We start from the raw sequence: 13,123 nt of genomic DNA on the forward strand, positions 1-13,123 counted from the left end.
TTTGCGATGGTTCAAGGCTATGTCCCTGAGCATGTCTGGCTAGCGCTTTCAGAGTTGAGCTATTTCTTCCGTCAGCTTTGTGCAAAAGAGTTATCTCGGACCGTGGTTGCAGACTTGGAAAGATTGGCCCCCGTGTTACTGTGTAAGCTTGAGAAGATATTTCCACCCGGCTTCTTCAATCCAATGCAGCATTTGATTCTTCATCTCCCCTATGAGGCACGAATGGGGGGCCCCGTGCAGGGACGTTGGTGCTATCCAATCGAGAGATGTCTAAAGACTATTCAAAAGAAATGTAGAAATAAATGCAAAATCGAGGCTTCCATTGCAGATGTATACATTCTAGAGGAGGTCTCAAACTTCACAACAACTTATTATGGTGACAAGCTGCCGAGCGTGCATAATCCAACCCCTCGTTACAATGATGGCGACAATGAATCGAACCTTAGCATATTTCGAGGCCAACTCGGAAGCGCAAGTGGCTCGACCACCAAGACCCTGACACATGAAGAGTGGCGACATATCATGCTATACGTATTGACCAACCTTGAAGAGGTGACGCCATACATGGAACAATTTCTTCATGAATTCTGGCGTCGATCAAGGGACCCCACTCCACAGGAATATGACGCTCTTCTTAGAAAGGGTGCGAGAAATGGGTTGCCCGATTTCATTTCCTGGTTCAAACGTAAGGTACGTGTTTAGTTTGTAAAAGAGATACGTCTTTGAACTCAATTTAGCGTCTTTTAACTTGCGAATACTTGCAGGGCCAAAGAGATCCGTCTATGAGTGCCGAGTTGAGACAAGTAGCCAACGGCTTTGCTTATAGGGTCAAGAAATATTCTGGGTATGACGTCAATGGATACCGTTTTCGCACAACACACTACGACAAAAGTCGGCCCAATCGGAAAACAACGTGTTCTGGAGTCTTTACGCCGAGCCTTGACAATGTCGATTATTTTGGACGAATCGAAGAAATATATGAGCTCAATTTTTATGGTTCCAAACCTCTTACTCCAGTGATATTCAAATGTCATTGGTTTGACCCTCAAGTGACGAGACGGACACATTCTAATCTTGGGATAGTCGAAATTCGACAAGATTCCACCTTAGCAGGAGACAATGTCTATATCGTGGCCCAACAGGCCACACAAGTGTATTATCTCCCATATGCGTGTCAAACGAAAGAACATCTTAAGGGTTGGAATGTTGTGTATAAGGTATCGCCGCATGGGAGGTTACCTGTTCCTAACGATGAATATTACAACTTAGATCCGGACACATATGATGGAGAGTTCTTCCAAGAAGATGGGCTAGAAGGGCGATTTGAGATAGACTTAACCGAAGCTATCGGAATGGACGTAGATATTGAAATGGTTGTTGATGAGGAGGATGATGAGGTGCAAAATGATAATGACTTAGTAATCCTTGAAGGCAATGACATTAATGACGAACTTGCGTCTTCCGATGGTGTTGAGATTGAAATGCTTGATAGTGATGATGAGAGTTATGATCCGGCTAACCCCGACACATATGAGGATTATTTTTAATCGATGTAATGTTATATGACTTTTTATTTCGCACCTGTTTTTAAATACATCTTTTTATATGTGCTTATTTGTTTACTCTTAATTGCAGGTTGTTGGACAAATATGGTGGGCGGTTTCCTGAGGAGGAGGAGGGGGAGGAGGAGTAGGACGGCGGACGATGCAGAGCAGGCAGCGCAGTAGGACGAGGTAGAGCAGGCAGCGCAGCAGCAGGCGGCGCCTCAGGATGACGACAACCAGCAGCAGGACGCCTCAGGTTCAGGCGGCTCTAGTTCGAGGAGCATCTACCTGCGAGGCCCCGCGAGTCTCCCGCCGCGTCCCATACTTCAGGACAGACGGCCGCTGATTCGGCCGGAAGGGGAGAGGTATGTAACTTTATGTTCTTCATTCTTGTTCATATTATGTGTTCAAAATCATAATATAAACTAATACTTTTTATTTATCACTTGGACAGGTCTTGGACGGTTTTGGATTATGCTGGGGGTCATCGTCGCCCCCCCCCCCCAATAACATCCTCGGCCTGCTGTGCAGGGAACACTTCCCTGGACTTGTGGAGTACGCCGGAGTGACGGGCCCAGCCTTCACCTTCGACCACTACGCCGTCGCCCCCGATGCAGTAGATCGGGACGGCAGGGAATTCAATAACAAGGCGGAGCGGGTGAAGCAAGAGCTGTGGGTAAGTCTTAGTATAATGTAAAATATGTCGCATTCGTTGCAAATTCTTGAAATAATGTATGGATACATCGTTTTTGTATGCAGGATTTCTTCAGATGCGATGCTGGATACGAGGCTAGGGCGGATGTGGTGGCCACCACGAGCTGTAAGAAGCTCGTCGTGGACATGCACTATGAGGCCCGCATCCATGCCATCATCACCTACCACGGCCCCGTCCTTGGGGAGAAGGTGACCAAACCTCAAGCTCGAACCATGTCGTTGACCCGGGAGCAATACCTGCAGGTAAAGTCATGCATGTTTGGTACCAGTACTCCATGCATGAATTTTATTTTATCTTTTGATATGCACTTTATGTGTTTACTTTGTAGGTGATTCCACATTGGTGCGCCGCACATCCTCTGTGTTGGGAGCAGATGGTGGATAGGTGGTGTTCGGCTGAGTGGGACGAGGCGCACACAGCTAGCCGGGAACGGCGTTTGATGATGCAAGGCCCCTCCCACCACCAAGGCAGCCGGAGCCTGGGCCAATATGCCGAAGCATGGGTGCGCCACCATTTTTATTTAGATATATAGCACTAAGTTAGATATTATTTCTAACTATCTCGTTGGTTTTTGTTGCAGTCGGCGTCACATGGTGGCAGGCCTTGCTCCACCTTCTCGGCCTATGCTATGGCCCATAAGGGTAAGGCGACGTCCGACGTCACCTACAACCCGGATGACGGGCCCGAGGCCTACACCAACCCCGCCGTCTACAGCCGCCTCCATGACTACACCGCCATGGCGCAGGAGGTCCATGGCCCAGACTATGATCCGTGCACCGAGCCAATCGACCCCGATGTGCTGATGAGGGTCAGAGGAGGCAAGAGACATGGGCGGTACTGGATTGCCGACGGGGCAATCGACTCGTCCTCCACTCCCACTCTGTCTCAGGTGAGAGCAAGGAGCAGGGGTTCGAGTCCAGCCATACGACCTCGGCACGACAGCTCACAGCATCGCATACAGCAACTCGAGGTTAGTGCTTATGTAACTCGTCCTTTCTTGAGTTATATACCTTCTCTTTGAGTTACTATAACGTTGGCTTGTAATATTACAGACCCAACTAGAAGAAGAGAGGAGGGAACGTCAAGAGATGGAGGCGAGGATAATGGCGAAGCGGGCAGCGGCTGATCAGAGGATGGCGGAGATGTTCCAGTACATGCAGAGCCTTGGCGCCGCACAGGGCATCGCTTCGCCACCTCCATTGTTCCCCCCAGTTGACCCTACTCTCTTCCACACTCCTGTGAGTATCAAAATTGTAGTTACATGTTTGTAATGCATCTGGTATAACACATGCAATCTATTCTCTGTGCAGGGCCAATCTGGGGCGGCATCCAACAACCCTCCGGAAGGGTTCAGCCCAACGCAGCCCCGGTCAAACCGCCCACCTCCATGAGTGTTGTGTTTTCATTGTTTTAGACTTCAAAACTTATGTATAATACTTATGTCTGTGTTTGATACTTATGTGAGAGCTTGCGACGTTTGAGACTTATGTTTGTGTTTAATACGTGTGTTGAACACTTATGTTTGTGATGGATATTTATGTTTGTGTTGGCTATTTATGTCTGTGATGATATCTGTGATGTATATATATGATATATATATGTGATATCTTCTGTTTGTGTGGATGGAATACAAAAAACAAATAAAAAAGGTATATACTGGTCACTTTGCCGAGTGTTACACTCGGCAAAGAGGCTCTTTGCCGAGTGTCTGGGTCATAACACTCGGCAAAGAGCATAGACCTGGGCACCGGCTTAGGTTCTTTGCCGAGTGTTATGTCGCTGGCACTCGGCAAAGAGGTCGTCTTTGCCGAGTGCCACTTAAGGCACTCGGCAAAGAACCTGACATGGGGACCCTCCCTGGCGGTTTCTTTGCCGAGTGTCTCTTGTGACACTCGGCAAAGAAGTATTCTTTGTCGAGTGCATGCTGCCTGGAAGGCACTCGGCAAAGAATACTTCTTTGCCGAGTGTCACAAGAGACACTCGGCAAAGCTGCCGTCTCCGTCACCCGGCGCCGTAACGGCCACTTTTCTTTGTCGAGTGCTCTCTGGCACTCGGCAAAGAGTTTTGTCGAGTGCCCGACAAAAAGCACTCGGCAAAGGAGGCTTTGCTGATGTACTGTTTGCCGAGCCTTCTTTGCCGAGTGTTACACTCGGCAAAGCCTTTGCCGAGTGTTTTTAAGGCTTCGCCGAGTGCTTCAGGCACTCGGCAAAGCTATTGATTCCGGTAGTGTTTTGATCATATAGATTATTAAGTGATACTTTACCGAATCTAGAATGTTAAAAATTTAATTAGACATTATTAACCATAAGCTCTCCATGATAAAAGAATAAAAAGAAGTACCCAACATAGACCAACGTTATAATTAAGGCTGGTTCCAACCAACAGTTGCACGTACATTGTGCCTTTTTTGTTTTTTTCATTTTAAATCGTAGAACTTCCGAATTTTGTATAAAATCAATGAAAACCCATAAAATTCCAAATCCAATTTCGTTTGACTCGTAAAACAGTATGTTTGTATACAAATAGTATTCCAACATTTCTGATATGACACCTTCGACCATTTCGTGGAAGCAAGAAATCCCACAGGGGTGATGAAACATGTCTCCTCCTCATCTTTCTATTTTATCTCGATCTGGTGATAACTGGAGAACGAAGCAATTAGTGAAAGAGAGATATTAGTTTACAAGTAGCTAAGGCATCAAGAATTGTAGGAATTCTTGAGTGAGGGAAATCGTCATTGGGACAAGATTTTATCGAGGATGGTGAAGTCTACACAAATTCAACATTTTCTACCCTTTTCTTGATGAGTGCCACATTGCACAACCATTAGGGGTATTTTACTGGGCAGATGACTATAGCATGGAGCAATCGCTGAACCTCACCCTTGGCTGCTTGGGATCTTTCATTTGACATATGTTTTGCTAAATTTCTGCTTGATTGGCTGTAGTGATTGGGGTTGAGTTTGATGAGGGGTCCATCAACACCTCCTGCTAGGTCCTCTACCATCCAAGCAAAGATGTTATTATACTAGTAGCTGGCGCGCGCCCTGCGCGCGCAGAGTGATTTAAACATATACATCTAGGCTTCTTGAGGTATCCTAAACTCAGCAACCTCATTCATAACTTCTTTGAACCATTCGAAAGATCCTTGCTCTCTAGTGACCTAGTAGAAGAAGGCCCTCTTGAACCGTTGTACCTGAAGTTGCCTATCTCAGAGCCAATGCTTTTCACCTCATGTTTTACCAACTCAGTCAGTTCTGAGCTATTAATTATCCTGGAGTTTCTTAATGGTATACAAAATGCATTATAAAGGAAAATTACTTTGTTGGATTTTAGGTTGTTCAACATATTCTTCAATACGCTGATGAAAGGAGTTGCTCTTATTGCAAGACCAATAAGCAGAAGAATGTCATATTTCCTGTAATGTTGTGTTGGTGCACGGTTTGGCCCATCTATATAGATCTTATAGGAAACACAACAAAGTTGGCCATGGTAATAATTCTTAAAGTTGCAGGAACTTCTAAAAACGTCGAAGTGTAGGGTATGCAAAAAAGAAGTTAAGCACCTAGAGTCCTCTGTCTGGGCGTCTGCCACAACTATGTCTGTAGTTTAAAGTCTTGCAAGAGCCTCTTGGAAGTTACTTGTGCCAGACAAGCCTGTGAGAATAGTCCATTTTTTATTTGTGGTAGTCCCCATTATTGTGCTACTTTAAGAATAGTATTGCTACTCTTCCAACTCTTAACACTTTTGCTGCCTCAAACTAATCTTCCCAAAGAATTGAAAGTTCGGATGTTCGGTCACCCAGCGTGCGGATATATGCACAATCAAGTAGTTATTTCCTGGTGCCAGAGTTATAGAGAAGAGGTGCCTGCATATATGGGAAAACTATAAGCAAGAACCACAGATAAATTACTTCTTGGATATGTGTGCAATAATTAATAAAAATGATACCAGTCGAAAGGCAAGAGACTTGGTATTTACAAAAAAAAGATGCATTCCACTCTTGTACGTGAAACCCTGTGGCTTCTTCATGTGAATAGAGAGCACATCTCCCAGATAAATTGTTGCCTACATGTATATAATAGCATTTGATTAATAACTGACAATCTGAAACTCTGAATGAGCCAAATCAATATAGTTCAATAGCTTACCTCACAATACTAAATGGTAGTTGTTCTCATGAAATTTCTGATGACTCTTTCACAGGCATAGAAGAGGGCAGGGAAAATCGGGTGCATCCATGTCTGAAACGAACAATTGAGATCATATGTTATTTTGCTCGCGCCTTACAGAGTCTTTTACTGATGCATTTATACGTTCAACAGAGCGTTAACATGAATTATAGAATATAGATTTCCAAAATTTCTATATGCAATAGTAGCAGGAAGGTAGCAAAAAGCTTCCCGTTTGGATGCATCCTATGAAAAAATGGAAGTAAAGAAGAAGGGCAGAGAAGAGAAAAGGGGAGAGGAAAAAAATGAAAAAATGATGTAGTTAGGAAATCTAAATTAGTAGTAACCGATAGCTAAGATACGTACATATATTCTATATCTCTGAATATACAGCCTGTATTCCCCACGAAAACATGAACCATCTATGTCGTTGACATTTTCCTCCTCGTGCTCGGCTCTAGGATAGAGCATGCGAACAATTCCGGCTAACATATATAATGTAGAATTCCAAGATGCACGCATGCACAGACGCCCTTCTCCTATATGTGCATGTGCGGCCTTCCACACAACAGCAACTTTCCTTTGTCCCCACACATCGGCTAGCAAACCCGTCTAGAACCAAAACTGAACCCTAGCAGGAGATTGAAAATGATGGAAGGGAAGGCAACGCAAGGGGGCAGTGGAGGGGGAGCATACCAATCGTGGCTTCCGTGGAGAGTGACGGCATCGCCCGTCTCCTCGGCCACATCGAGGACGCTGTCGCTTTTTCTGTTGGGTGCGCCTTCTAGAATAGCCTTGTTGCTTTATCCGATGGGTTGTATGAGACGTGTCTGTGACCGTTGGATTAGGATCATGCGACTGAAGCCAAAAGCGCAGACGTGGACGCACCTAAGGGTTGATTTGCTCCCGGCTTTAATATATAGAAAAAACTCCTTAAGGAAAGTGATGAGTTTTGCTTTGGTGTCTTTAGCGAGCTTGACATATAGTACGTGTGACTTGTTTATCGAGGTTTCCTTTGAAAATGGAGAGTTTTTTGGTTTATTGTATGGGCTTAGCTTGACTCTTTAGCGACTTTATGTTGTATTGGCAAGATTCACTTGTCTCTTTATTTCTTGCTTTAGAGGCTCTGTACACTTCGTTGACCATGTGCACGTTGCATGGCCCAAGCAGAGGCTTTCTCATTTTTCTTACTTCAGCCGCACACTTCTAGAATAAAAAATGGCAGCTGCATGCACGCAGCTTCTCAAATGAAAAATAACAGTGCTTCTTTTGTACCGGCGACTCCATGATCCAACACGAGCCGGAATCAAGGTATGGGCGAGTCCGCAAGTGTCATACATCGCCGTAGAGTCCTCCGCCGCTGCGGGTTGTCGTCCACGAGAGCGGCGCCACGGATGACCAGCGCGGGGTCCCTTGCCGCGCATGGACTCCTCCATCAAAATTTGCAAGTCAATATCACCAAGTACGTACAGTACAGAGAGCACTAGCTAGCTACTTGAGCTGAATGTCTGAATGGAGTATGAAGACAAAGAGGAACTGATCAGTTGACCCTCTTGTCTTGGGAAAAGCAAAATTTGCTGTCAAGCGCATGTGCTCTTCCGATGTGCAACATTTAGCGCGTAGCAGACAATTCATAGAATAGGAGGAAGAGTCAGCTGTTATGTACACAGTACACCCAACCCCATGTACATCTCATCATTTGAGGAATCAATCAACATCTAGTTTGACTATATTTATAAACAATAGTAAGGTCCTCTTTGGTAGGACTTTTCCTCTCCCAGCTCCAGCTCTGCTAGTTCTGTGACTTCTCTAATAAAACAGTTCATTCCTTATTTTTAGGAAGAGCTATTGAAATAGTACCGTATTTGGTTAGAAATATAGCTTCTCCGATCCTGCAGCTTCTTCTACAATGTAGTGCCGACGAAGAGAAAAAATGTAAGAGGAACCAATAGAAGCTACTTTTTCTGGCTCCCGGCTCCTGTTGGTTTTTTCGAGGAACTACTCTCTCTTTTCTAGAAAGAGCCTATTAAAAAACCTTCTTTTGATAGATTTTTTGAAGTAGCTGTTGGAGGAGCCTACGAGGGCTCACATTTGAAAAAAAATCCATTTTGACGTCATCTAAAAAACATTTTGTATAAACTGATCATGTGGAAGAAGCATAAGCTCAGATAATCAATGTTATCACCATCATCCTAGCTACTCCAAGTCTCCAACCATCCACCCAGATTTTAATTCTGCGCTGGTGTTGGGGGTACCATGTCTAACAACAACAGAGACCGTCACAATATTAGACTAATTGAAAAAAGTATGCACACTTGCTAACGATAAAAGTCAACATCGTCGTCTCATATCTATCTACCAAAAAGTACGCAAGCAAGCCAAGTGCTCACCGTTGATCGATAATGCTAAGCGCGACGGCCCTCCTCCTCTTCTTGCTCCTCCTCGTCTCTGTGATTGCTCTTCTTGTATCATCAAATCATGGCAACCACAATACTGGAACGAAATCAAAGAAGAAGCGCCCTCCTGGCCCATGGCGACTCCCGTTCATCGGAAGCATCCACCACCTGCTCACCTCGCAGCCGCAGGCCACTCTCCGCGACCTGGCCCAGAAGCATGGCCCTGTGATGTACCTCCGGCTGGGCCAAGTGGACACCGTGGTGGTCTCGTCGCCGGCGGTTGCGCAGGTGGTGCTCCGTGACAAAGACATCAACTTCGCGTCGCGGCCGTACCCGTACCTGCTCGCCACGGAGATCATCGGCTACGGCGGCCACGGCTTCGCCTTGGCTCCCTACGGGGCCTACTGGAGGGCGCTGCGCAAGCTGTGCATGCTGGAGCTCCTCAGCGCGCGCAAGGTGAGGCAGCTCGCACCCATCAGGGACAACGAGACCATGTCCCTCGTCAGGGAGATCCGCCACCGTTCCTGTGCTAACTACATCACTGGGCTGGCGACCTTCGGAGACCGCTTCAGCAGCGAGCACAAGGCGAAATTCCTGTCAGTGATGGCGGTCGTGCTGAGCAGCGGCTCCGGTTTCTGCGTCTCCGACCTCTTCCCATCGATGCGGTTCCTGGACGTCGCCACCGGGATGCGACGCCGCCTGCAGGTGGCGCATGAGCAGCTCGACCAGGTGCTGGACCAAATCATCGAGGCGTGCGAGGCGAGGCAGAAGGTCAAGAATGCTGAGGCGGCGGAAGACGACGATATTGTGAGCACCATGCTTAGAATCAAAGATGAGGAGGAGTTCGACTTCCCGTTCAACATCACACACATCAAGGCAGTCATCATTGTAAGTGTTCTTCTCCGATCTGATCCCTTTGAATGGAACCTTATAAATCAAAGATGAACCTCCTAACTCCTATATATGTAGGATTTATTCATAGGAGGCACCGAGACGACTTCGTCTATGGCTGAGTGGGTCATGTCCGAGCTCATGAGGAACCCGGAAGCCATGGACAAGGCCCAAGCAGAGGTTCGGCGAGCACTCGACAGCAAGAACCCAGGCGACCATGAGTCCCTCCTGGGCTGCCTGAGCTACACCGGTATGGTGATCAAGGAGACGATGAGGCTGCACCCATCACTCCCGCTCCTGCTTCCCCGCCTCTGCCGCGAGGACTGCGACGTCGGCGGGTTCGAGGTGCCCAAAGGAACCAGAGTGATCGTCAACTCGTGGGCGATGGCTAGAAGCCCAGAGCTCTGGGACGAAGCCGAGGAGTTCAGGCCCGACAGGTTCGTGGCAAGCACGACGGATTACAAGGGGACGCAGTTTGAGTACTTGCCGTTCGGCAGCGGGAGGAGGATGTGTCCTGGCATGGGCTTCGGACTGGTCACGCTCGAGCTCATCGTGGTGCGCCTCCTCTACTACTTCGACTGGAGCCTTCCAGCTGGGATCCGCGCCGAGGAGCTGGACATGGACACCACGGTTGGAGCGACAGCAAGGAGAACAAGACAGTTGCACCTTGTGGCGATGCCTAACGAGGAAGCCATGGAAATTTGAAGATTGGAGTCCAAACTGCATTTCGTTCTTGGCATTGTGCCCCTGTCAAATAAGATTAAAACAGTCTTACTTACGATAAAAGCTTCCGATCGAGCTTAGTAACGATGTTGGATTCAACTTCTCACTTGAAAATGATGAACAGTTGCTCTGTTAATACTTTGCAATTGCTTAGTCTCTGCGACCTGATGCTCTTCTTAGTTCTGCGTGTCTGTTGGTATACGGATCTTTGGCATGAACCTTGTTGTAAATGACTGAAAACGAGATTTGGGAGGGAAGTGACGGCCACTATTATTGCAAGGGGTATATATATAGAGAGAGAGGGATGTAAGCCAAGGGACTGGCGGGATAATTGTTGCACCTCTTAGGATTGATCACATGCCATATTTTTTAACACTACTTCTTGATCAATTTCAACTTTATTTTATCATCTTTCAGCTGTTCTTCCAAGATCTACGGTTCACTTACAACGATCTACAGTTGGTAGTTAAAAGCGTCTTCATCGATCTACGGTTGGTCACTAAAAAATCTTTAGCGACCCATAAAAATGGCCGTTGTAAGGGTCGTCACTAAAGGCTTTAACGACTGAGATCTTTTTAGCGACCGGAAGCTAGGAGATAAAGAGAGAACAGTTCTCTTGCGTGTATCATAAATCCATAGGTCCCAACCTGATGTTGGGTGTCTAGCTATTCAGTCGTGAAGCCAAGCAAAATGTGGAGCCTGGGCACCGTGGGAGCGGAGGCACAGGACAACGACCTGCAGGCAGCGCAGCAGGCTAGGCATCGTGGCCAGTGCCTGGCCACAAGCACCACATTCAGCAGCAACATGTGCCCTCGCTCAAGTGGGTGCACGCGGCCACGCGGGGCATGGCCTTAGACGCTACTGTACTACTGTAGTGTAAGTCTTGGCAGCAACGTTCTCTAAATTTTATCCTTTCAAGAAATATTTTTTATCTTTTACAGCACACTCTAAAATATTTTGTCATCTATATTTTCTTCATGTCCAATAATTTCTTCTAAATTTCGTTCTCTTTATCTCATTTTCCATAAAACTATGAAACAGTCAACGCTTAACGTCAGCGCAACTGTGGGCCCGATCCATGGGGACTCTCGTCGCCTCCTATTGGCTCCTAGTCTCACGGGTGCATGCACTACAGTAAAAGAGGAAACGTTCGACGGCCACATTATGTCCGACGGCCCCCTAGGCCACCGTCGGACATAAGGTTATGTCCGACGGCCAAAGGCTGCCGTCGAAAATAATAGCAAACAGCCGACGGCTGTCAGGCTGGCCGTCGGACATAAGCTTATCTCCGACGGCCTCCTGGGGCACCGTCGGAAATAAGGAGTTTTAACCGACGCCACCGAGCCCGCATCGTTTCATTCTACCGCGCGCAGCCCATATGCACCCAAGCCGCCGCCACCGCCGCCGTGACTCCGCCACCGCCGCCAGGCACCACCGCCCAAGCACAGCTCGTGCCCGACGACCTCCCCTCCCGCCCCGACGCGCAGCCCGAGCACGACGCCACCGAAGCCACCCCGACGCAGCCCGACGCCACCGGAGCCGCCCCGACGCAGCCCGCGGCCGCCGGAGCCTCTGCCCCCGTCCCCGACGCCACCGGCGCCCGCCCCGACCCCGCCGGAGCTCGCTTCACCGGTTCATCGTCCGGCAAAGTGAGCAATTTTAAAAATTTTAGTATAATTTTGTGTATAAATATATATTGTTTGCTAGTAGCAATGTTTAGTTTTGTTATGTCCGACGGCTTAATTTAATTATGCAATTAAATTAGCTTGTTTTAATTTATTTATTAGTGGCTATATAATTTAAACTTCTAATTTCCGAGGGTAATTATTAAGCCCTCGGAAATAAGGTTGTTTTATTTGATTTAGGGTCCCGTGAAATGATTTTTTGTAGTGCTATTGTATTAGTTTGGTTAATTAGTGGCTATTGTATTAGTGTGGTTAATTAGTAATCATAACTAATTAAGTTAACGTCTCGTATCTAGTATGGAGGAGAATCGTCGATGGATGTATGAAGGTTGGAAGAAAAGAGGTGCTCTATCAAGTGAGTGGGTTGCCAAGACTGATGCTTTTCTCGACCATGATTTTGCTCGGTCAGAGACTGGAACCGATGTTAGGTGCCCTTGTAGCAACTGTCGGAACATTAATTTCCTTGACAGGAGGACTATGTCGATACATATTTGCAAGAATGGTTATATGCCAGGCTATGAGGTGTGGGTGCACCACGGTGAGGATCCACCTCCTCGTATTGTATCGGAAGTTCAGTCACATGAAGAGGAGGACTACGATAGGATGGAAGAGATGCTTGACGATGTACGCCATGAGCTTCTAACCGTCGATTCGGAGAACCCCGGTCAACCCACCGAGTTTGAGGATCCAGCTACACCTGAGGTTCAGAAGTTCTTCGAGCTCCTTAAAGCTGTCGAAGAGCCGTTGCATGAGCACACAAAAGTGACCGTCCTTGTATTTGTGACTCGACTTATGGCTATTAAGTCTAAGTTTGCATTCTCAAACAACTGTTACAAGGAGCTTTTGAACTTGATCAGTGATGTACTTCCGGAGAATCACAAGATGCCAAAGGACATGTATCAGTCTAAAAAGTTGTTATCTGGGCTCAGTATGGACTACGAAAAAATCGATGTCTGTGAAAATAATTGTATGCTTTTCTGGAAGGAGACCGCGGGTGA

General features: G+C 46.9%; 1 protein-coding gene across 1 annotated transcript; it reads left to right on the plus strand.

The window, feature by feature from the left end:
- The first annotated feature begins 8,816 nt into the window (after window positions 1–8,816).
- On the plus strand, window positions 8,817–10,550 carry LOC100384011 (putative cytochrome P450 superfamily protein). The gene is made up of 2 exons (NM_001176622.2): window positions 8,817–9,714; window positions 9,796–10,550. The coding sequence occupies exons 1-2, from the start codon at window positions 8,833–8,835 to the stop codon at window positions 10,420–10,422; spliced, it is 1,509 nt and encodes a 502-aa protein (NP_001170093.2). The 5' UTR covers window positions 8,817–8,832; the 3' UTR covers window positions 10,423–10,550.
- Window positions 10,551–13,123: the final 2,573 nt, after the last annotated feature.

Source organism: Zea mays, chromosome 4, assembly GCF_902167145.1.
Source record: "Zea mays cultivar B73 chromosome 4, Zm-B73-REFERENCE-NAM-5.0, whole genome shotgun sequence".
Taxonomy (NCBI): Eukaryota; Viridiplantae; Streptophyta; class Magnoliopsida; order Poales; family Poaceae; genus Zea; species Zea mays.

What these genes read in the sequence shown, in the direction of transcription:
- LOC100384011 (NM_001176622.2), top strand. Translation starts at nt 8,833, where the DNA reads ATGCTAAGCGCGACGGCCCTCCTCCTCTTCTTGCTCCTCCTCGTCTCT. An exon ending in ACATCAAGGCAGTCATCATT is followed by an intron (nt 9,715 to 9,795) that starts GTAAGTGTTCTT and finishes CTATATATGTAG; the next exon opens with GATTTATTCATAGGAGGCAC.